The following is a 24736-nucleotide window of genomic DNA, read 5'->3' as shown; positions in this document are numbered from 1 at the left end:
AGAGGGCCTGATTCAGACCCGCTCGCAAGCGGGTCGATGTTGGCCCTTTGGTGGGCGTGCCGGGGGCGTGGCTGCCCAGACGGAAGCGTTCCCATGGGAACGCCTACCGTCTGGGGCCGGCCCCACTGACATCACAAGTGATGTCAGTTGGAGTGCTCTTGGCTCTGATAGAGCCGAAAGCACTCCAGGGCTTGCGGCAACGAGACCCTACCACAAGGGTCTCGTCGAAAGCCCGATGGTCTTGACCATCGCGACCATCTTTTTGGCCGCTCGCTATAGCTGTGGGTGGTCACCCACAGCTATGCAAGCGGCCAGGAGGCCGCCGCTCTAAAATTAGGAAGGACGGCCCTGATTCAGAGCGAGCGCTCTGTCAGAGCGTCCGGCTCTGAATCAGGGCCAGAACGCTAAGCGTATGGGGTAGATGAGGTGTGAGAAAACAAGACAGAAGGGGAGGGAACTGCTTAAATTTTGTGGGGAGGGGTTGCTAGGGTAATACCAGTAAAGAGGTGATAAGACCCTCAGATCCGCATTGTGAGGTGTTCACCTATAGGAAACCACCTTTTACTTAGCGCTAGACACGCTTACCTATACTCTGATTCCAGGTAGCAAAGGTTTATCACCCCACGGTATTGGTTAAGGCTGGACAGGATAGCATACTAGACTATCAAATGTAAACTAGATGAGACAAGGACAAGACTCATTACTGGCAGATGGTAAAGGCTCAGACTGATTAAATGGGCAGGAACTACTAAGTAACTGAGCTGGCAATCTGAGTACAGTGCTGGCAGCAGACAAACTATTTTTGTGTTCAAGGTCAGGGCTGGTGGCCGATAGACTACAGGCTGACATCAGAAAAACTATATTAATTATACAGTCCAAGGTTAGGACTAGCCATGGATAAACTATTGTTGTACAATCTGTGATCGATACTGGCGACAGACAAACTATATTGGTTATGTAACTGGGTCAGGGATGGTAGCATGAAAACTATATTGATGATGCAAAACTGTGCCAGTGCTAGCAGAAGACACACTATATTGTGTATGCAATCTGGGGTCAGGGCTGGTGGTAATATAGGGGCTGCTGCCTCTATACTGTAAGGCCTGGACGTGAGGGGAGTCTGGCCATGCTGGGTCTCCAACCTGTGCATTTCCCCTGAGGACCCCCATTCTGTGCATGTTCTAGTATACACATGCACGGATGATGCCCAGCTCTACTCTATGAAGAGCAGAATGAGGGGCTCAGGAAGCAAAAACAGCATTGTCTGATCCCTACCCAAAATGATGTCTACATTTAGAAGCATACCTGCCGACAGAGGGGTCAGGCCTCATCCAAGGTTGGGTTTATATGGCACAATCAGGGTGTGGGTTGGGTGGCTCAGGCACGGACTCAATGGGATAATTAGCAAGAAGATAGGATCCACACAAACACTTTTGGGAGGTAATAAAGACATTTACCCATAGAGATATACACCACACTCCCCACACTGCCTCTCTGGGATCTACTGGAAGAGAGATCCAGAAATTATACGATTAGACTGGTCCACAGCTAGTTCTGCACATTAACAGTGCAAATAATTCACTGTTAACTCCATGCAGAACCCACAAAAACAGGGGATTATGGGCCTGGTTCAGAGCCGGACGCAATTAGCGCTCGCTCGTTCAGAAAAAGGGGGTGGCTATTCAAATGAACCGTTCGCTCTTTGTAGTCTGTTGCCGCCTCTATATCTGAACGAGCGAACAAAACATGCGGACGTTTATTTGAAAAATACGCCCCCTGGCCGCTCGCATCTTACGTCATGTCCGCTATTTATTAGATTAATCGAGTACATCGAACAGCGTATGAACTGCTCGCTATTCTCGTGGTTGGTTTTTGCTACCACTATGCTGCGAGCAGTTCTGACTATAAAACAACCAGGTGACGTGGTCAATGACGCTGCTGTATTAATTATGCACACCCATAAAACGCCCGTTTTGACCTTTAAGCACGCCTGCGTTCTGATCTCCACTCCCCGTTTTCAAGCACCTTCCCCTGTTACCACCCACATACGCCTCATTCTGTCACTCAAAATAGCAGGCATTCGCTATTTAGCGAACAAACGATTTTCGGCCGCACTGACTGGTTCGCGCATGCGTATTAAAAACCGTACGCATGCGCAGATGGGTGAACATCGCTCGGAACGAGCATACTGCCGCTTACGAGCGGCTCTGAATCAGGCCCTATGTCCAAGTCTCCCATATGGTGATGTTACGTGCAGAGATTACTGGGCCCTCGGGATGACCATTGCTGTATAAATCACATATAGATTAGTGATGGGATGGTGAACTCTTTCCTGTCCATGTAATCTGTCTTCTGTGCTGTGTTGTTTGGACTAAATGTGCTAAACGTTAAATGATGAGCTAGTTATTATTATTATTAATAACATTGTGACTTCTTGCTGATGCTCGTTTCTCCTGTTTGCAGACTTTACACGCCCACGCTAATTGCGCTGTCTGCCAGTCTCATTAGCTGTGTCGCTGTGATGATCTACATACCAGCACAAACCAAAATAAAGCTAGACGAACCGGCCGGTGAACGCGGTAAGGCTGGGTTTCTACATGATAATAGCTGCAGGCCTGAATATTTAATGCTGGGAATTACAGCCAATGCCAAATGTAAATGTCCCAACATGACGGAATAAAACGACTTTATTTTGCAGATAAACCGCCGTCCCGCAGCATGTTCAACTTCAAGGAAATCATCCGGCTGCTAAACTTTCCAGGCGTGACGGCGATTTTCACCATCAAAGTTCTCTCAGGATTTCCGATCGGTAATGATAATATTAGGGACACTTAATTAAGTCTCAGACCCACTGTTTGACATATACTTTTTATGACCGAAAGATTGAGCGCTATTATGTGTCAATTAAAATAAATAAAAAATAAAAAAAGCAGGTTTTAATAAAAGAGAAAACATTTTTTTAAGATGGGTTTGGGATAGAATTAGGGTTGGGATATATAGGATTATACAGTTAGACATATACTGTATATATATATATAAATGTGCGTTTTACTGAGCTGAATAATATACCTGACATAACTGGAGTGTTTATGCCATTGCTTATTTTATCACCCCCATCGTTAGCAAATACTGCCGCAACTGCGAATATATACGCTGTGGCCGTGCTAAAATATGCAAGTGTCACAGCCGCCGGGATTTGCATTGAAACGCCCACCAAGCAAATCCAAGCGACCGAGGGCCTGATTCAGCAAGCAACGCAATGCTGTGTCGCACGCACTCTACCGCTGCGGGTATATGCTAATCAGTGCAATCGCTGCACAAGATATAAACACCCACCAAAACACAATGCCGGCCACCTCCCTCTATGTACAGCCTGAGTAATCCGCACGATAGCGGTAACATCGCGAACCATCGGAACCATACGCACAATAGTGGTTGACCTGACCCTCCCGCAGACTTAGCTACATCTCCTGCAAGCAGCGACAGCTCAGGCTGCGTAGGGTCTCGCAGTGCCTAATTTATGCACGCCTCCGCCACGGAGTTGAAACGCACCGACATGCCTGCGTTCGCACGACCACACCCCGTCAGCGCCCACAAACGGTTCTTCCTGTCAGTCACTGGATGTTAGGTCAGCCTGCTGTCTGCGATCGCATTCCCCTTCGCAGCACCTACTTCGCGCACGCGCACTGCGTCTTATACACTTGCGCAGGTTGCAAACCGGCTGGCTGCATGCGAACGCATTACACAAATTGTAGAATGAAAAATATAAGTCGCCTGTTGGGGCTATTTTTTATTGAGCAACGGTTTGGACCGCAAAATTTATAGTGGTATTAATATTACTTGCAAAGCGCGGCGCATTCGGCATTTAGTATTAGTGCCGCTGAAGATCTAACCCGCTGAGAAGTAGCGTCTTGCAGAGACCATCGGTCGCTAAGGGCCTGATTCGTAGGTGGATGCAGGGCCGGAGGCACATGCAAACAGACAATATTTTAAGTTTGCGCAAATGTCTGAGTCGCACTGCACATACGTCCCGATTGCGCTCAGAAGAGAAGCAGCACAGAATCAGACGCGTGGTCTGGGATTTGTAGTAGGCCTTGCTGGGAGGTAGCGGGGGTATCGAAGAGGGCGCTGGCGTGTCACTGACAGCGGCTGCATTCAAAGACGCACAGCCGCTCGCACAGGAGGCTGTACTCAGGCGGAGGAGCTGCCCCTGTCATAGGGCCGGTGCAAATTCGATGCTGGCTTAAGACGCTACAAGTGGACGTCTCAGTTCTTTACAGATCGGAGGCAGCATTGGCATAAAGATGCAGAATCAACTGCGACAAAAAAAGTCAGCCGCCGCCTCTGCGCCCACCTCGGATCCTGGCCCTAGGTCTTTTATGATACTTAAATGTTAGTCTAGTAGTTACAATGTATCCAGAAATGTGATATGTGTATTTATAATTGGGGTTTCTGCTCACATTTCACCTCCTATTTACTATATAAGCAGATGGTATAGCATTGCTCCTGAGCACTGCATTAGCCTTTACAGCCACTGTCTGGCACTGAGTGCTGCATTAGCCTTTACAGCCGCTGTCTGGCACTGATCGCTGCATTGGCCTTTACAGCCGCTGTCTGGCACTGAGCGCTGCATTTGCCTTTACAGCCGCTGTCTGGCACTGAGCGCTGCATTGGACTTTACAGCCGTTGTCTGGCACTAAAAGCTGCATTAGCCTTTACAGCCGCTGTCTGACACTGAGCACTGCATTGGCCTTTACAGCCGCTGTCTGGCACTAAAAGCTGCATTAGCCTTTACAGCCGCTGTCTGGCACTGAGCGCTGCATTAGCCTTTACAGCCGCTGTCTGGCACTGAGCACTGCATTGGCCTTTACAGCCGCTGTCTGGCACTGAGCACTGCATTGGCCTTTACAGCAGCTGCCTGGCACTGAGCACTGCATTAGCCTTTACAGCAGCTGTCTGGCACTGAGTACTGCATTAGCCTTTACAGCCGCTGTCTGTCACTGAGCGCTACACTGGCATTTACAGCAGCTGTCTGACACTGAGCACAGCATTGGCCTTTACAGCAGCTGCCTGGCACTGAGCACTGCATTAGCCTTTACAGCCGCTGTCTGGCACTGAGCACTGCATTAGCCTTTACAGCCGCTGTCTGGCACTGAGCGCTACACTGGCCTTTACAGCAGCTGCCTGGCACTGAGCACTGCATTAGCCTTTACAGCAGCTGTCTGACACTGAGCACAGCATTGGACCTTACAGCAGCTGTCTGGCACTGAGCGCTGCATTGGCCTTTACAGCCGCTGTCTGGCACTGAGCACTGCATTAGCCTTTACAGCCGCTGTCTGGCACTGATCGCTGCATTGGCCTTTACAGCAGCTGTCTGGCACTGAGCGCTGCATTACCCTTTACAGCCACTGTCTGGCACTGAGCGCTACATTGGCCTTTACAGCAGCTGTCTGGCACTGAGCGCTACACTGGCCTTTACAGCCGCTGTCTGACACTGATCGCTGCATTGGCCTTTACAGCAGCTGCCTGGCACTGAGCACTGCATTAGCCTTTACAGCAGCTGTCTGACACTGAGCACAGCATTGGACCTTACAGCAGCTGTCTGGCACTGAGCGCTGCATTGGCCTTTACAGCCGCTGTCTGGCACTGAGCACTGCATTAGCCTTTACAGCCGCTGTCTGGCACTGATCGCTGCATTGGCCTTTACAGCAGCTGTCTGGCACTGAGCGCTGCATTACCCTTTACAGCCACTGTCTGGCACTGAGCGCTACACTGGCCTTTACAGCAGCTGTCTGGCACTGAGCGCTACACTGGCCTTTACAGCCGCTGTCTGACACTGATCGCTGCATTGGCCTTTACAGCCGCTGTCTGGCACTGATCACTGCATTAGCCTTTACAGCCGCTGTCTGGCACTGAGCGCTACACTGGCCTTTGCAGCCGCTGTCTGGCACTGAGCGCTGCATTGGCCTTTACAGCCGCTGTCTGACACTGAGTGCTACATTGGCCTTTACAGCCGCTGTTTGGCACTGAGCGCTGCATTGGCCTTTACAGCAGCTGTCTGGCACTGATCACTGCATTAGCCTTTACAGCCGCTGTCTGGCACTGAGCGCTGCATTAGTCTTTACAGCCGCTGTCTGGCTCTGAGCGTTGCATTAGCCTTTACAGCCGCTGTCTGGCTCTGAGCGCTGCATTAGCCTTTACAGCCGCTGTCTGGCACTAAACACTACGCGCAGAGTGTGGGTGAGGCAGGATCACTCCATGGGTTGTATGAGATGTAGTTATTAGACCTACAATAGGGATGCCGGCTGTTAAAATCCCGGCGCCAGAATCCCGATCTGGGACAGATCACCAGTTCAGAAGCTGATGCCAGGATCCCGACAGCTGGCATACTGATCATAGGTATAGCAGGACCTAAATGATGTGTAACCAGCACTGTCCATTGCGTCTTTCAGGCCTCTTCATGCTCCTGTTTCCCGTCATTTCTGTTGACTTTTTTGGACTAAACGCAGCGACGGCTGGATACCTCATGTCCTATATCGGGATTCTGCAATTCGTAAGTAGGAAAAGCTGCAGAGATCTCAGTGTGTGTCAGAGCTACAGCTTCCGGCCTGGAAACATTTCTGGGTCCTGGGCGTCTGTCCCGTCTGTTTATGTTATTGCCGCAGAAATAATGAATGGAAAAAATATCTGTGTATACTTTAAACTGTGCTGTGTTTACATCCATAACACAGAGCCCTGTGAAGAGCGGAAGTATTACACCTGGCGCTCTCCTGCCACCACGCAACAGCAGATGTGTCTGGAGATAAAAACGTTCAGCAAGTTATATATTACAGTCAGTTATACATTACAGTCAAATGTGATTTCTCTATATCCAAAACATGTTTTGAGACTCTACAAAAGCGCCAGGTACCTCTGGCTGCCGGCAGCTAGAAGTGGCGCCTACTGTCAATGGGGCTTATTTACTAAAGTGCCGCAAATGTGCAGTTGCCTGGAGCCGCCAATCTGACGTTTGCTTTCATTGTCTCAATTGTGCTTGGTCATTCAAAGCCAATGGCTAATTGGTCGCTGTGGGTTGCTCTACATTTGTGCTCTGTTAGTAAATTGGCGCCATCGCACATGCAGAAAATACGATGCAATGATATTTGGAAAATCAGATATGTACTGATGCGCTGAGCCACCTGCATTACTTGACGCTTTAATGACTGCCCGCTGCTTTTTTTGTGTCTGACGGACACGGGTTTTAAACCACTGCGTCTTGTTTTTACGTTGGTCTGGACAATTGGGCGCACACTGCTAGACGGCCCCAGAGAGACAGGCCGGAAATGCTATGTAGTAACTATTTCTGGTGACGCTCTCATTTCTGCACAGTACTGAGCAGCATATTTCATTGCGCTTTACAGAGCGTCTGATTCAGGGGTGATCGCAAGAGGGATCGGTGCTATGTCTTTAATCGCAGCGGATGTGAGAAGTTACGCAAATGCAGCAGGAGCCTTGTGTCGGCTTCTGAGACCCGCTGCCTGCGTCCGAAAATGCAGCATAGGCCAGACATCGCAAACTTCCCAAATTTGTTGCTCATAACGCGGCCTGTAACTAAGCTGCCGAGGACAGTGACTCAACGTCCGAGGAAGCAATTGCTAGCGTCAAACCTTCGATTTTTAAAAAACACCCCCTCCCCGCCCCCAAACGCCTGCAGGCTGTCCATCAAAGTTCCAGTAACAATGCAGCGCGGCCGGAGTCGCGACACCATTGCGGCACATTCGCACTGCAGCTTCGGAAAGGAAACACTGCGGCTGAATCAAAACAGCGTTCACCTCCTACGTAAAAAGGAGTGGGATACAGGAGAATAAAATGTTCTGGTTGAATTATTAAATATTCCTCTTCAATAATGAATAAATCCGCAAGCTTACAGTATAGGAATATAATTGTCTGCCATATACAGAATGAGTATAAGGAGAAAAGGAAGTGCCATATGCCGACTTCTGTAAATCCAAAGGCAGTATCTGTTCTGTCCACGCCAAACTGAGCGTGTCCTGAAACTGGGCCCCACTGTGGACTCAGCCACGAGGCCCTGGTAATGTGATGTGGGTGTCCTGTGGGTCTCGGACTCCTTTGCGGAATTTCTGAAAGGATGATCTGTGCTCACAGTTATTTGTGCCCCTGGCATGTACACACAGATATGGGTGGCTGTTGGCTCACGTGAAAGCCGTTTCCTTCCTCCTTTGTTTATAACAGATTCTTTCCTTTGTTCCGATCTTCAAAGACTCTCAGACTGACAGAGTTCAACGAGCGGAGGACAGAGCTCGCTGAGTCCTTGTGATCTCATGTGTCAGTGGCTGGAGGCCTATAGGCGATGGATCACTTTTCTTACAGTCCATATTGATGTTTCCCCCTCAGAGAATATATATACAGTATATCCTAGTGAGAGCTGAGCGTTACTGCCTGATCTATCTATAAACGTTACCTTATGTGAATTACTGTAACACGGAGACGCAATTCCCCTAAATACGCTCTGCCCGCCGCAGTGCGTTCATATAACTAGAGCAACATTCCGCTGTGTTGGATGGGAATTTATGACACAGTTGCACCTTTCCCTCGCCACGTCCTCAGAGGGTGTTCTATAAACATTCTGCCGATACACATGTGTGTATTGTATGTATACATGTTCTATACCCTCATGCCCAGTATACTCTATAGCCCCATGTCCAGCAAACGCATCTCATCATATTGTATCCCCTCATGTCTAGTATACTCTATTTCCCCATATCCAACATACACATCTTATCATATTCTATACCCTCATGCCCAATATTCTCTATAGCCCCATGTCCAGCATACGCTTCTTATAATATTCTATACCTTCATGCCCAGTATACTCTATAGCCCCATGTCCAGCATGCGCATCTTGTCATATGCTATACCCTCATGTCTAGTATACTCTATAGCCCCATGTCCAGCATACGCATCTAGTCATATTCTATACCCTCATGTCCAGTATACTCTATAGTCCCATGTCCAGCATACGCATCTTGTCATATTCTATACCCTCATGTCCAGTATACTCTATAGCCCCATGTCCAGCATACGCATCTTGTCATATTCTATACCCTCATGTCCAGTATACTCTATAGCCCCATGTCCAGCATACGCATCAAGTCATATTCTATACCCTCATGCCCAGTATACTCTATAGCCACATGTCCAGCATACACGTTATCATACTCTATACCCTCATGCCCATATACTCTATTTCCCCATATCCAACATATGCATCTTGTCATATTCTATACCCTCATGTCTAGTATACTCTATAGCCCCATGTCCAACATACGCATCTTGTCATATTCTATACCCTCATGCCCAGTATACTCTATTTCCCCATGTCCAACATACGCATCTTATCGTATTCTATACCCTCATGTCTAGTATACTCTATAGCCCCATGTCCAGCATATGCATATTATCATACTCTATAACCTCATGCCCAGTGTACTCTGTAGCCCCATGTCCAACATACGCATCTTATTATATTCTATATCCTCATTCCCAGTATACTCTATAGCCCCATGTCCAGCATACGCATCTTATCATATTCTATACCCTCATGTCTAGTATGCACTATAACCCCATGTCCAGCATATGCATGTTATCATACTCTATAACCTCATGCCCAGTGTACTCTGTAGCCCCATGTCCAACATACGCATCTTATTATATTCTATATCCTCATTCCCAGTATACTCTATAGCCCCATGTCTAGCATACGCATCTTATCATATTCTATACCCTCATGTCTAGTATGCACTATAACCCCATGTCCAGCATATGCATTTATCATATTCTATAACCTCATGCTCAGCCTACTCTAGAGCCCCATGTCCAGCATACGCATCTTATCATATTCTATACCCTCATGCCCAGCATACTCTATAGCCCCATGTACAGCATACACGTTATCATATTCTATACCCTCATGCCCAGTATACTCCATAGCTGTATGTTCAGCATACGCATTTTATCATATGCTATACACTCATACCTTATACTTTATAGCCCCATGTCCAGCATACACATGTTATCATATTCTATACCCTAATGCCCAGTATACTCTGTAGCCCCATGTCCAGCATACGCATCTTATCATATTCTATACGCTCATACCTTATACTCTATAGCTCCATGTCCAGCATACGCATCTTATCATATGCTATACCCTCATGTCCAGTATATTCTATAGCCCCATGTCCAGCATAAACATGTTATCATACTCTATAACCTCATGCCCAGTGTACTCTGTAGCCACATGTCCAACATACGCATCTTATTATATTCTATACCCTCATTCGCAGTATACTCTATAGCCCCATGTCTAGCATACGCATCTTATCATATTCTATACCCTCATGTCTAGTATGCACTATAACCCCATGTCCAGCATATGCATTTATCATATTCTATAACCTCATGCTCAGCCTACTCTATAGCCCCATGTCCAGCATACGCATCTTATCATATTCTATACCCTCATGCCCAGCATACTCTATAGCCCCATGTCCAGCATACACGTTATCATATTCTATACCCTCATGCCCTCATAGCTCTATGTTCAGCATACGCATCTTATCATATGCTATACACTCATACCTTATACTTTATAGCCCCATGTCCAGCATACACATGTTATCATATTCTATACCCTAATGCCCAGTATACTCTATAGCTCCATGTCCAGCATACGCATCTTATCATATGCTATACACTCATACCTTATACTTTATAGCCCCATGTCCAGCATACGCATGTTATCATATTCTATACCCTAATGCCCAGAATAGATGTGACCACATACATCTAGCCTCCATGCGCGTTAAACAGCCCTTTTAGTCGCGCTATGCCGTGGCGCGGCTTGGTAGCGCTGAGCATCCTTTTCCCTTAAAATGCGTCTTATTCGCAAAGCGATGCGAATAGGACGCACAAGCGTTGTCAGTGACACTGTAACGTAGCATTTTGCATGCAGATACAGCCGCAGTCGCACATAGAACATAGGCATGCAGATACACCCGCAGTCGCACATAGAACATAGGCATGCAGATACACCCGCAGTCGCACATAGAACATAGGCATGCAGATACACCCGCAGTCACACATAGAACATAGGCATGCAGATACAGCCGCAGTCGCACATAGAACATAGGCATGCAGATACACCCGCAGTCGCACAAAGAACATAGGCACGCCGCATTTAATTGTAATCAGCAGAAGCTGCTTGTGTGTCCAATTCACATCACTTTGCGAATAAGACGCATCGTAAGGGAAAAAGTGACAGGAAAAGACGCTCAGCGCTACTGAGTCGCATGGCGCTCACGCGTTATGTGTAATGCGACCTGTAGCGCACGGAGGATAGACGTATCTGGGCACATGTGTATATGTGGGATTTATCCCCAGACAGACATTTTTTATCAATTTTCATCGATTTTAAATTGATCAACATCGATTAAAATCGACCCTTAATAAATATACCCCAAACTAGTATCTGGCACAATAATACAGAGAAGGTGCATAATGACTGAGGAGTATTTTAATGAGAACCGTAACCTGCGCGGCCGCCTTGTGTGCAGTCCCCTGTGTGTGACGGTATTTCATGCCACAGAAATCTGACCAGGAATGCGGTCCTGCATTGCGTGCTTCATTCCTGGCCTCATTGCCTTTGTACTGCTCGGGGCTTCCTCCCGGGGCCTTGTCTGACAGGAGCGGCCCTTTGTCAGCTAGCACGAGTGTCGTTAGGCAGGTATAAGAATTCCCCGAGCTGGCGGCCTGGCTACTGTGCACCGCGCACCGTCATTATGTGTTTCTGCTGGTCGCTGAGGTAGGGTTACCCGGCTCAGTATCTCGCCCTTACATTGGGAGACCCTGGGAAACGGATAACATTTCAGGTGTTTTACAAAAGGGGGAACCTGATAGCTGCTATTACTCTACTAGCAGCTATTCCACTCAGGGTCGCACCTCAGGTGAGGAGAGTACATTCCGTGAGCCTGGATGATGTATTTACAGCAAAGGACTCAGAAAGGACCGAGATCAACTTTCCTTCTGAAATATCACATCTTTATGGACGTTCACATTATACAAATGTAATATTCAGTGGTTTATCCAAAGATGTAAAATGCAAGGCGGATGCAACAGCGCTCGCTCAGCTCGTACAGAACTAAAGGCGGAGATTCGCAGTCGCACGCATCTATGGGACCACCCTATGAGACCACCCCGGTCCTTCCCCGCATGCGTGGTTCCATAACCGTCATCAGTAAGGACGTGCTCCAGCCCTATACCTGCTGCTAGGTATCCGTCGTCTGACAACTGACGCACTTGGCACATACGGTAGCGGAACAACAATTGTAGCCGGTGGTGGGGGCGGCGTGTGTGGCTGCGGTAACTCGCTATCATTATTATTACCGCTTAGCCTGTACATTTCTGCTCATATTATGGCCAGTTCTATTTAAAATAGAAATAGATACCCAATATAGCCTTAAAGGGGTTCAGTATATTAGGTATAGTTGATCGCCATGTCGACACTGATGAAATGTTGAAATGGTCATAATGTCAACAATGCATTGCTAAGGTAACCAGGCCTAACCCCCGTTACCCTAATGGTAATGCCGACATGTCATATGTCGCCAGTTTAACCGTATCCACTATGAGGATATTTGTGATGAGACCAATTACCACTCGATGGCACAGTGAAAGTATATCCCAGTGTCCTAAAAAATGTACTTGATGATACTGTTTTTTTATACTGGGAGTTGGGAAAGTCCCTCCGCAGTAGATAACCACGAAAGTCCCTCTGCAGTGAGTCCGGGCATGATTCACTACGGATCCCTATTGCGATCGTAACTGCGATTACGCACGTAGGTCTGCTGCGAAAAAATATGCTAATGACTGCAATCACGAATCTAGTATAGAGACGCCCAAAGCCAGCATAGAGGCGCCCACTACCGCTATCTCACGTCCGTAATACCTCGCAGTGCTGCGTATACATCGGGAACATCGAGTAACATCAGCCCCTCACTCACAATTACAACAGGTCTGACCTTACTCAGAAATTGCTTACCTCGTCGCACGCAGCGAGTACACAAGCCGCGTATGCCGTCGCAGTGGCTAATTTATGCACGCCCATGCACACTCTACAGGTCACGCATGCGCTCAGGAGCCCCCGACGTCCGGCAGAAGGCGAAGGTTTCTCCGACCACTCCCCTGTCACCACCCCCAAACAGGGAGAAGGAGGGGTGTACACGGTGCTTAGCAGGGGAACAGAAATGGGCCTCAGTATTTCAAACCCATGAGATTTGGGACCTAAAGAAGCCGGGAGGCAGCTCGGTGGAACAGACATGATACTTTTATTAACGTGTCATACTTTTTGTTATACAAATCTTTAAAAACAATACAGGTTTGTACTACAGTTTCAATAACTGATGATACGTGGTAGATGAGCGTGATAGTAGGGGGAGCATATTTATTTGTGCGCACTGCGCTTTCTGTTTGTAGAATCTGTAGAATAATATCTTCATATATGACCAACTTGTATCTAAATAAACTAATAAATGATGAGGTATATTGGGTGTTACAGTACAGTATTGTCCCTGATAGGATGAATCTGTTACCAATGAAATTTGGGAGAGATAATTAATTACTTTTTTTATTTTTTTTAAGTATTTAGCTTTTAAAACTTTATTGATTGTCCTTGTGTTTATTATTACTCTTCATATGCAATTTGTATCCCGTCATGTAATAGGTTGTCCAGGGCTTCATGCTAGGTCAGCTGACCAGCCGCTATTCAGACGATACGTTGCTGTTATTAAGCATGGCGGTTTCTGTGGCGCTCGGACTGGGCCTGGTAAGAATATATGACCTTTTCCAGTCTCCTGAGTGCCCTGATAGAGTGATATCTCAGTGCAGTCAGCCTCATACTAGACACATTTACCAATACTAGGAGCATCAGACTCCTATCTTCTGTGCACAGGGTAAAAATATATCTGTACTGTATACTTCTAGAGTATTGCATAAGTATATTAAGGTAGACAGCATAGATTTACAAATAATCCACAAACGTCTCATAGCAACCAATTAGTAATTAGTTTTCACTGATCTTGTGCAAATTGCACAATAAGGCCAATATGTGATTGGTTGCCCCTGGTTACTGTGCAATTATTATATATTGTTTATAAAACTCCAGCCTATAGCGCAGTAATGTCCATTGAGGGGATCATCATGCAAAGGGATTACATATGATATATTGATAAATAGCGACCTTAAACTCCTATTGATCCCTAATTAATAGGACAAGTGTAGATAGCTTCCTGTAGCTGGTTTAACTTATTTGGTACAAAAAAAGAATTATATGGTGGATATTATAGGTCACCCTAACTTTAAGACCCATACCCATCCCAGTTTATCACTTCAGACTTTTAGGGGTAAATTTACTAAAGTGACAATTTATAGAAGTGAGTTTTAAAAGAGATGTTGCCCATAGCAACCAACCAGATTCTACTTAACATTTATCTAGCACCTTCTAGAACAGTGTTGGCTAACCTTGACACTCCAGCTGTTGTGGAACTATATATCCCAGCATGCCCTGCCACAGTTTTAGCATGCCCTAATAGCAAAACTGTAGCAGTGCATGCTGGGTTATGTAGTTCCATAACAGCTGGAGTGTCAAGGTTAGCCAACACTGGGGGTCATTCAGACGGCAGTACGCTCGCAAGTGGGTCGATGTTCCCCACTGCGCATGCGCACGATGGAGGGAGCTCCGTCGTGCGCATGCGCGAGACCCGGCGAGCGACGGGCTTTCCATCGCTCGGGGTCTCGCACCAAAGGGGGCGTGCTGTCGATGTTGATTGACAGCACGCCCCCTTTGGTGGGCGTGCCTGCCAGACGTAGGCATTCCCATGGGAACGCCTACCGTCTGAAGCCGGCCCCACTGACATCACTAGTGATGTCAGTGGGAGTGATTTTGGCTCTGATAGAGCCAAAATCACTCCAGGGCTTGTGGCTGGGAAACCCGACCGCAGGGTTTCCCTCGCAAGTCCGATGGTCGCGATGGTCAAGACCATCGCGACAAACTTTTTGGACGCTCGTATATGCTGTGGGTGGTGACCCACAGCTATACGAGCGTCCAGGAGGACGCTCCATTTTAATGGAGGAGGGCCCTGATTCAGAGCGAGCGCTCTGGTCAGAGCGTCCGGCTCTGAATCAGGCCCACTGTTCTAGAAGATAATAGCTATAATCTGATTGGTTGCTATGGGCAACATCACTTTTAAAACTCACTTCTAAAAACTCTCACTTTAGTAAATTTACCCCTTACACTTTGTTTATTGTTTATTAGTCACTAAAGTGTCTAGAATATAACTTCTTAGCAGTTGCGCAAACTGTGTTCGAGAGCCTGGACAGGACAGCGCCTGTTAACCGGTGCAGAGAGTGTTGCAATGTTTAGTAAATCATATACCGTAAGCCGAAAAATATTATACAAATCAACAGACTTTCTACCCGAACATAAACGCGCCTTATGATGTACACACAGAAAATAGTTTTGGCCTGACGGAGAAAGGCTTGCTTTATTTGTATATCAGAGGCCTAGTTCTAGATGTTACTAATTATACCACAATAACAAACCAGAGAAATACTATTCTTCACCGCCACTTCGCCGCATCAGAAATAACATCCTGCGCTGTCGCTGGGAGTCCGAAGAGGAGGAATCCGATTGATGTAACTCGCTTTAGCGGTCAAATAGCGTAACTGTGATAACAAGACACAGCCTTAAAGGAGATCTGTCGCTTGTACTTCAGACAGAACAAATAAAGTATTTTGTTAACCTTTTCCCAATGCTTTTGTACTAGTAAGTGTTGTGTTATTATTTTTGGATGAATGTTCTTATATACACAGTGCATTACAATTCAGCAACAATACACCAACATGCCCTGACAAATAACTAGCCGTATACCTCGCAGACGCAATGTGCTAAGAATTACTGGTTAACAAGATGTTCCAGCGAAATATGATCCGTATTTAGAAAAACAATATAGAAGATGTTTAGCCGCGCATCCGATAAGCTGTATTCAAAACTTACAAAACACTAGATGGGGAGAATTCTCTGCAGGTTGACACGAATGGTCTTGGCCCAATATTATTACATATCGGTACGGTCATGTGTAAATACTTATATAAATGTATTTCTTTATAGTCATTTAGAATTACCATATGGGAAAGTTTTAGCAAAACTTGCAGGTAGCGCTTCTTAGTAGAAAAGCGACTTTGTTTCCCATGTATTTACAGTCACTGTCTTAGAATAACACAACATTCTGTGTGTTTTCCTACACAGGTATTTATGACGAATGTCCTTCACTTTTGCATTCTCGCGGTTCCTATGATGTTCTCCCTGTGCATCGCAGGAGTTATTACTGACAGCATTCTGACTAAAGCCGTTCCTCCCTCTGAAACCGGTACGTAGTGCGTCACATTTATTTTAACATGTGTATGGAGGGTATCAACTGTGCAGTTTCTCAAAGGGGTTTTTAATCCCTTTGCTGTTTGCTGCTAAGGATAAGTGGGACTAGTCCTAACCACTGGAACCCGAGTTCAAATTGGGGGGAAGATTGAGGTTTACTTAGAAGTCGTCACCTTATAGATGCTGTGCCTGTGCAGATATTACTATGACAGCCTAGGTCCAGGATCCGGCCTGTGCAGATATTACTATGACAGCCTAGGTCCAGGATCCGGCCTGTGCAGATATTACTATGACAGCCTAGGTCCAGGATCCGGCCTGTGCAGATATTACTGTGACAGCCTAGATCCAGGATCCGGCCTGTGCAGATATTACTGTGACATCCTAGGTCCAGGATCCGGCCTGTGCAGATATTACTATGACAGCCTAGGTCCAGGATCCGGCCTGTGCAGATATTACTATGACAGCCTAGGTCCAGGATCCGGCCTGTGCAGATATTACTATGACAGCCTAGGTCCAGCATCCGGCCTGTGCAGATATTACTGTGACATCCTAGGTCCAGGATCCGACCTGTGCAGATATTACTATGACAGCCTAGGTCCAGGATCCGGCCTGTGCAGATATTACTATGACAGCCTAGGTCCAGGATCCGGCCTGTGCAGATATTACTGTGACAGCCTAGGTCCAGGATCCGGCCTGTGCAGATATTACTGTGACAGCCTAGATCCAGGATCCGGCCTGTGCAGATATTACTGTGACAGCCTAGGTCCAGGATCCGGCCTGTGCAGATATTACTGAGCCAGCCTAGGTCCAGCTTCCGGCCTGTGCAGATATTACTATGACAGCCTAGGTCCAGGATCCGGCCTGTGCAGATATTACTGTGACAGCCTAGGTCCAGGATCCGGCCTGTGCAGATATTACTGTGACAGCCTAGGTCCAGGATCCGGCCTGTGCAGATATTACTGTGACATCCTAGATCCAGGATCCGGCCTGTGCAGATATTACTGTGACATCCTAGGTCCAGGATCCGGCCTGTGCAGATATTACTATGACAGCCTAGGTCCAGGATCCGGCCTGTGCAGATATTACTGTGACAGCCTAGGTCCAGCATCCGGCCTGTGCAGATATTACTATGACAGCCTAGGTCCAGGATCCGGCCTGTGCAGATATTACTGTGACAGCCTAGGTCCAGGATCCGGCCTGTGCAGATATTACTGTGACATCCTAGATCCAGGATCCGGCCTGTGCAGATATTACTGTGACATCCTAGGTCCAGGATCCGGCCTGTGCAGATATTACTATGACAGCCTAGGTCCAGGATCCGGCCTGTGCAGATATTACTGTGACAGCCTAGGTCCAGGATCCGGCCTGTGCAGATATTACTGTGACAGCCTAGATCCAGGATCCGGCCTGTGCAGATATTACTGTGACAGCCTAGGTCCAGGATCCGGCCTGTGCAGATATTACTGTGACATCCTAGATCCAGGATCCGGCCTGTGCAGATATTACTGTGACATCCTAGGTCCAGGATCCGGCCTGTGCAGATATTACTATGACAGCCTAGGTCCAGCATCCGGCCTGTGCAGATATTACTATGACAGCCTAGGTCCAGGATCCGGCCTGTGCAGATATTACTGTGACAGCCTAGGTCCAGGATCCGGCCTGTGCAGATATTACTGTGACAGCTTAGGTCCAGGATCCGGCCTGTGCAGATATTACTATGACATCCTAGATCCAGGATCCGGCCTGTGCAGATATTACTATGACAGCCTAGGTCCAGGATCCGGCCTGTGCAGATATTACTGTGACAGCCTAGGTCCAGGATCCGGCCTGTGCAGATATTACTGTGACATCCTAGATCCAGGATCCGGCCTGTGCAGATATTACTGTGACATCCTAGGTCCAGGATCCGGCCTGTGCAGATATTACTGTGACATCCTAGGTCCAGGATCCGGCCTGTGCAGATATTACTATGACAGCCTAGGTCCAGGATCCGGCCTGTGCAGATATTACTGTGACAGCCTAGATCCAGGATCCGGCCTGTGCAGATATTACTGTGACAGCCTAGGTCCAGGATCCGGCCTGTGCAGATATTACTGTGACATCCTAGGTCCAGGATCCGGCCTGTGCAGATATTACTGTGACAGCCTAGGTCCAGGATCCGGCCTGTGCAGATATTACTGTGACAGCCTAGATCCAGGATCCGGCCTGTGCAGATATTACTGTGACAGCCTAGGTCCAGGATCCGGCCTGTGCAGATATTACTGAGCCAGCCTAGGTCCAGCTTCCGGCCTGTGCAGATATTACTATGACAGCCTAGGTCCAGGATCCGGCCTGTGCAGATATTACTGTGACAGCCTAGGTCCAGGATCCGGCCTGTGCAGATATTACTGTGACAGCCTAGGTCCAGGATCCGGCCTGTGCAGATATTACTGTGACATCCTAGATCCAGGATCCGGCCTGTGCAGATATTACTGTGACATCCTAGGTCCAGGATCCGGCCTGTGCAGATATTACTATGACAGCCTAGGTCCAGGATCCGGCCTGTGCAGATATTACTGTGACAGCCTAGGTCCAGCATCCGGCCTGTGCAGATATTACTATGACAGCCTAGGTCCAGGATCCGGCCTGTGCAGATATTACTGTGACAGCCTAGGTCCAGGATCCGGCCTGTGCAGATATTACTGTGACATCCTAGATTCAGGATCCGGCCTGTGCAGATATTACTGTGACATCCTAGGTCCAGGATCCGGCCTGTGCAGATATTACTATGACAGCCTAGGTCCAGGATCCGGCCTGTGCAGATATTACTGTGACAGCCTAGGTCCAGGATCCGGCCTGTGCAGATATTACTGTGACAGCCTAGATCCAGGATCCGGCCTGTGCAGATATTACTGTGACAGCCTAGGTCCAGGATCCGGCCTGTGCAGATATTACTGTGACATCCTAGATCCAGGATCCGGCCTGTGCAGATATTACTGTGACATCCTAGGTCCAGGATCCGGCCTGTGCAGATATTACTATGACAGCCTAGGTCCAGCATCCGGCCTGTGCAGATATTACTATGACAGCCTAGGTCCAGGATCCGGCCTGTGCAGATATTACTGTGACAGCCTAGGTCCAGGATCCGGCCTGTGCAGATATTACTGTGACAGCTTAGGTCCAGGATCCGGCCTGTGCAGATATTACTATGACATCCTAGATCCAGGATCCGGCCTGTGCAGATATTACTATGACAGCCTAGGTCCAGGATCCGGCCTGTGCAGATATTACTGTGACAGCCTAGGTCCAGGATCCGGCCTGTGCAGATATTACTGTGACATCCTAGATCCAGGATCCGGCCTGTGCAGATATTACTGTGACATCCTAGGTCCAGGATCCGGCCTGTGCAGATATTACTGTGACATCCTAGGTCCAGGATCCGGCCTGTGCAGATATTACTATGACAGCCTAGGTCCAGGATCCGGCCTGTGCAGATATTACTGTGACAGCCTAGATCCAGGATCCGGCCTGTGCAGATATTACTGTGACAGCCTAGGTCCAGGATCCGGCCTGTGCAGATATTACTGTGACATCCTAGGTCCAGGATCCGGCCTGTGCAGATATTACTGTGACAGCCTAGGTCCAGGATCCGGCCTGTGCAGATATTACTGTGACAGCCTAGGTCCAGGATCCGGCCTGTGCAGATATTACTGTGACAGCCTAGATCCAGGATCCGGCCTGTGCAGATATTACTGTGACAGCCTAGGTCCAGGATCCGGCCTGTGCAGATATTACTGTGACATCCTAGATCCAGGATCCGGCCTGTGCAGATATTACTGTGACATCCTAGGTCCAGGATCCGGCCTGTGCAGATATTACTACGACAGCCTAGGTCCAGCATCCGGCCTGTGCAGATATTACTATGACAGCCTAGGTCCAGGATCCGGCCTGTGCAGATATTACTGTGACAGCCTAGGTCCAGGATCCGGCCTGTGCAGATATTACTGTGACAGCTTAGGTCCAGGATCCGGCCTGTGCAGATATTACTATGACATCCTAGATCCAGGATCCGGCCTGTGCAGATATTACTGTGACAGCCTAGATCCAGGATCCGGCCTGTGCAGATATTACTGTGACAGCCTAGATCCAGGATCCGGCCTGTGCAGATATTACTATGATATCCTAGGTCCAGGATCCAGCCTGTGCAGATATTACTATGACAGCCTAGGTCCAGGATCCGGCCTGTGCAGATATTACTGTGACAGCCTAGGTCCAGTATCCGGCCTGTGCAGATATTACTGTGACAGCCTAGGTCCAGGATCCGGCCTGTGCAGATATTACTGAGCCAGCCTAGGTTCAGGATCCGGCCTGTGCAGATATTACTGTGACAGCCTAGGTCCAGGATCCGGCCTGTGCAGATATTACTATGACAGCCTAGGTCCAGGATCCAGCCTGTGCAGATGACAGCCTAGGTTCAGGATCCAGCCTGTGCAGATATTACTATGACAGCCTAGATCCAGGATCCGGCCTGTGCAGATATTACTGTGACAGCCTAGGTCCAGGATCCGGCCTGTGCAGATATTACTATGACAGCCTAGGTCCAGGATCCGGCCTGTGCAGATATTACTATGACAGCCTAGATCCAGGATCCGGCCTGTGCAGATATTACTATGACAGCCTAGGTCCAGGATCCGGCCTGTGCAGATATTACTATGACATCCTAGATCCAGGATCCGGCCTGTGCAGATATTACTATGACAGCCTAGGTCCAGGATCCGGCCTGTGCAGATATTACTGTGACATCCTAGGTCCAGGATCCGGCCTGTGCAGATATTAATGTGACAGCCTAGGTCCAGCATCCGGCCTGTGCAGATATTACTGTGACAGCCTAGGTCCAGGATCCGGCCTGTGCAGATATTACTGTGACAGCCTAGGTCCAGGATCCGGCCTGTGCAGATATTACTGTGACAGCCTAGGTCCAGGATCCGGCCTGTGCAGATATTACTATGACAGCCTAGGTCCAGGATCCGGCCTGTGCAGATATTACTGTGACAGCCTAGGTCCAGGATCCAGGCTGTGCAGATATTACTGTGACAGCCTAGGTCCAGCATCCGGCCTGTGCAGATATTACTGTGACAGCCTAGATCCAGGATCCGGCCTGTGCAGATATTACTATGACATCCTAGGTCCAGCATCCGGCCTGTGCAGATATTACTATGACATCCTAGGTCCAGCATCCGGCCTGTGCAGATATTACTTTGACAGCCTAGGTCCAGCATCCGGCCTGTGCAGATATTACTATGACAGCCTAGGTCCAGCATCCGGCCTGTGCAGATATTACTATGACATCCTAGATCCAGGATCCGGCCTGTGCAGATATTACTATGACAGCCTAGGTCCAGCATCCGGCCTGTGCAGATATTACTATGACATCCTAGATCCAGGATCCGGCCTGTGCAGATATTACTATGACAGCCTAGGTCCAGGATCCAGCCTGTGCAGATGACAGCCTAGGTCCAGGATCCAGGCTGTGCAGATATTACTATGACAGCCTAGGTCCAGGATTCGGCCTGTGCAGATATTACTGTGACAGCCTAGGTCCAGGTTCCGGCCTGTGCAGATATTACTGTGACAGCCTAGGTCCAGGATCCGTCCTGTGCAGATATTACTGTGACATCCTAGATCCAGGATCCGGCCTGTGCAGATATTACTGTGACAGCCTAGATCCAGGATCCGGCCTGTGCAGATATTACTATGACAGCCTAGGTCCAGCTTCCGGCCTGTGCAGATATTACTATGACAGCCTAGATCCAGGATCCGGCCTGTGCAGATATTACTATGACAGCCTAGGTCCAGGATCCGGCCTGTGCAGATATTACTATGACAGCCTAGATCCAGGATCCGGCCTGTGCAGATATTACTGTGACAGCCTAGGTCCAGCATCCGGCCTGTGCAGATATTACTGTGACAGCCTAGGTCCAGGATCCGGCCTGTGCAGATATTACTGTGACAGCCTAGATCCAGGATCCGGCCTGTGCAGATATTACTGAGCCAGCCTAGGTCCAGCATCCGGCCTGTGCAGATATTACTGTGATATCCTAGGTCCAGGATCCGTCCTGTGCAGATACTACTGTGACAGCCTAGGTCCAGGATCCGGCCTGTGCAGATGTTACTGTGATATCCTAGGTCCAGGATCCGGCCTGTGCAGATATTACTATGACAGCCTAGGTCCAGCATCCGGCCTGTGCAGATATTACTGTGACAGCCTTGGTCCAGGATCCGGCCTGTGCAGATATTACTATGACATCCTAGATCCAGGATCCGGCCTGTGCAGATATTACTGTGACAGCCTAGGTCCAGGATCCGGCCTGTGCAGATATTAATGTGACAGCCTAGGTCCAGGATCCGGCCTGTGCAGATATTACTATGACAGCCTAGGTCCAGCATTCGGCCTGTGCAGATATTACTATGACATCCTAGATCCAGGATCCGGCCTGTGCAGATATTACTGTGACAGCCTAGGTCCAGGATCCGGCCTGTGCAGATATTACTGTGACATCCTAGATCCAGGATCCGGCCTGTGCAGATATTACTGTGACAGCCTAGGTCCAGGATCCGGCCTGTGCAGATATTAATGTGACAGCCTAGGTCCAGGATCCGGCCTGTGCAGATATTACTGTGACATCCTAGGTCCAGGATCCGGCCTGTGCAGATATTAATGTGACAGCCTAGGTCCAGCATCCGGCCTGTGCAGATATTACTGTGACAGCCTAGGTCCAGGATCCGGCCTGTGCAGATATTACTGTGACATCCTAGATCCAGGATCCGGCCTGTGCAGATATTACTGTGACAGCCTAGGTCCAGGATCCGGCCTGTGCAGATATTAATGTGACAGCCTAGGTCCAGGATCCGGCCTGTGCAGATATTACTATGACAGCCTAGGTCCAGCATTCGGCCTGTGCAGATATTACTATGACATCCTAGATCCAGGATCCGGCCTGTGCAGATATTACTGTGACAGCCTAGGTCCAGGATCCGGCCTGTGCAGATATTACTGTGACATCCTAGATCCAGGATCCGGCCTGTGCAGATATTACTGTGACAGCCTAGGTCCAGGATCCGGCCTGTGCAGATATTAATGTGACAGCCTAGGTCCAGGATCCGGCCTGTGCAGATGTTACTGTGACAGCCTAGGTCCAGCATCCGGCCTGTGCAGATATTACTGTGATATCCTAGGTCCAGGATCCGTCCTGTGCAGATACTACTGTGACAGCCTAGGTCCAGGATCCGGCCTGTGCAGATATTACTGTGACAGCCTAGGTCCAGGATCCGGCCTGTGAAGATGTTACTGTGATATCCTAGGTCCAGGATCCGGCCTGTGCAGATATTACTATGACAGCCTAGGTCCAGCATCCGGCCTGTGCAGATATTACTGTGACAGCCTAGGTCCAGGATCCGGCCTGTGCAGATATTACTATGACATCCTAGATCCAGGATCCGGCCTGTGCAGATATTACTGTGACAGCCTAGGTCCAGGATCCGGCCTGTGCAGATATTAATGTGACAGCCTAGGTCCAGGATCCGGCCTGTGCAGATATTACTATGACAGCCTAGGTCCAGGATCCGGCCTGTGCAGATATTACTGTGACAGCCTTGGTCCAGGATCCGGCCTGTGCAGATATTACTATGACATCCTAGATCCAGGATCCGGCCTGTGCAGATATTACTATGACATCCTAGATCCAGGATCCGGCCTGTGCAGATATTACTGTGACAGCCTAGGTCCAGGATCCGGCCTGTGCAGATATTAATGTGACAGCCTAGATCCAGGATCCGGCCTGTGCAGATATTACTATGACAGCCTAGGTCCAGCATTCGGCCTGTGCAGATATTACTATGACATCCTAGATCCAGGATCCGGCCTGTGCAGATATTACTGTGACAGCCTAGGTCCAGGATCCGGCCTGTGCAGATGTTACTGTGACAGCCTAGGTCCAGCATCCGGCCTGTGCAGATATTACTGTGATATCCTAGGTCCAGGATCCGTCCTGTGCAGATACTACTGTGACAGCTTAGGTCCAGGATCCGGCCTGTGCAGATATTACTGTGACAGCCTAGGTCCAGGATCCGGCCTGTGCAGATGTTACTGTGATATCCTAGGTCCAGGATCCGGCCTGTGCAGATATTACTATGACAGCCTAGGTCCAGCATCCGGCCTGTGCAGATATTACTGTGACAGCCTAGGTCCAGGATCCGGCCTGTGCAGAT

At 48.6% G+C, this 24736-nt stretch overlaps 1 protein-coding gene across 1 annotated transcript in view; it reads left to right on the top strand.

Moving 5' to 3' along the window:
- SLC67A1 (solute carrier family 67 member 1) overlaps positions 1-24736 on the top strand; it is an 83186-nt gene that overhangs the window by 54686 nt on the left and 3764 nt on the right. The window contains exons 5-9 of the mRNA XM_088451809.1: positions 2464-2579; positions 2699-2809; positions 6453-6553; positions 13781-13882; positions 16364-16484. Of these exons, the coding sequence (XP_088307935.1) occupies positions 2464-2579; positions 2699-2809; positions 6453-6553; positions 13781-13882; positions 16364-16484 (551 nt within the window). The remainder of the gene's footprint in view (positions 1-2463; positions 2580-2698; positions 2810-6452; positions 6554-13780; positions 13883-16363; positions 16485-24736) is intronic.

Source organism: Taudactylus pleione, unplaced genomic scaffold (assembly GCF_031769625.1).
Source record: "Taudactylus pleione unplaced genomic scaffold, aTauple2 ptg000027l, whole genome shotgun sequence".
Taxonomy (NCBI): Eukaryota; Metazoa; Chordata; class Amphibia; order Anura; family Myobatrachidae; genus Taudactylus; species Taudactylus pleione.
The sequence above is the reverse complement of the archived record's forward strand: the minus strand, read 5'-3'. Positions and strand labels throughout refer to the sequence as shown.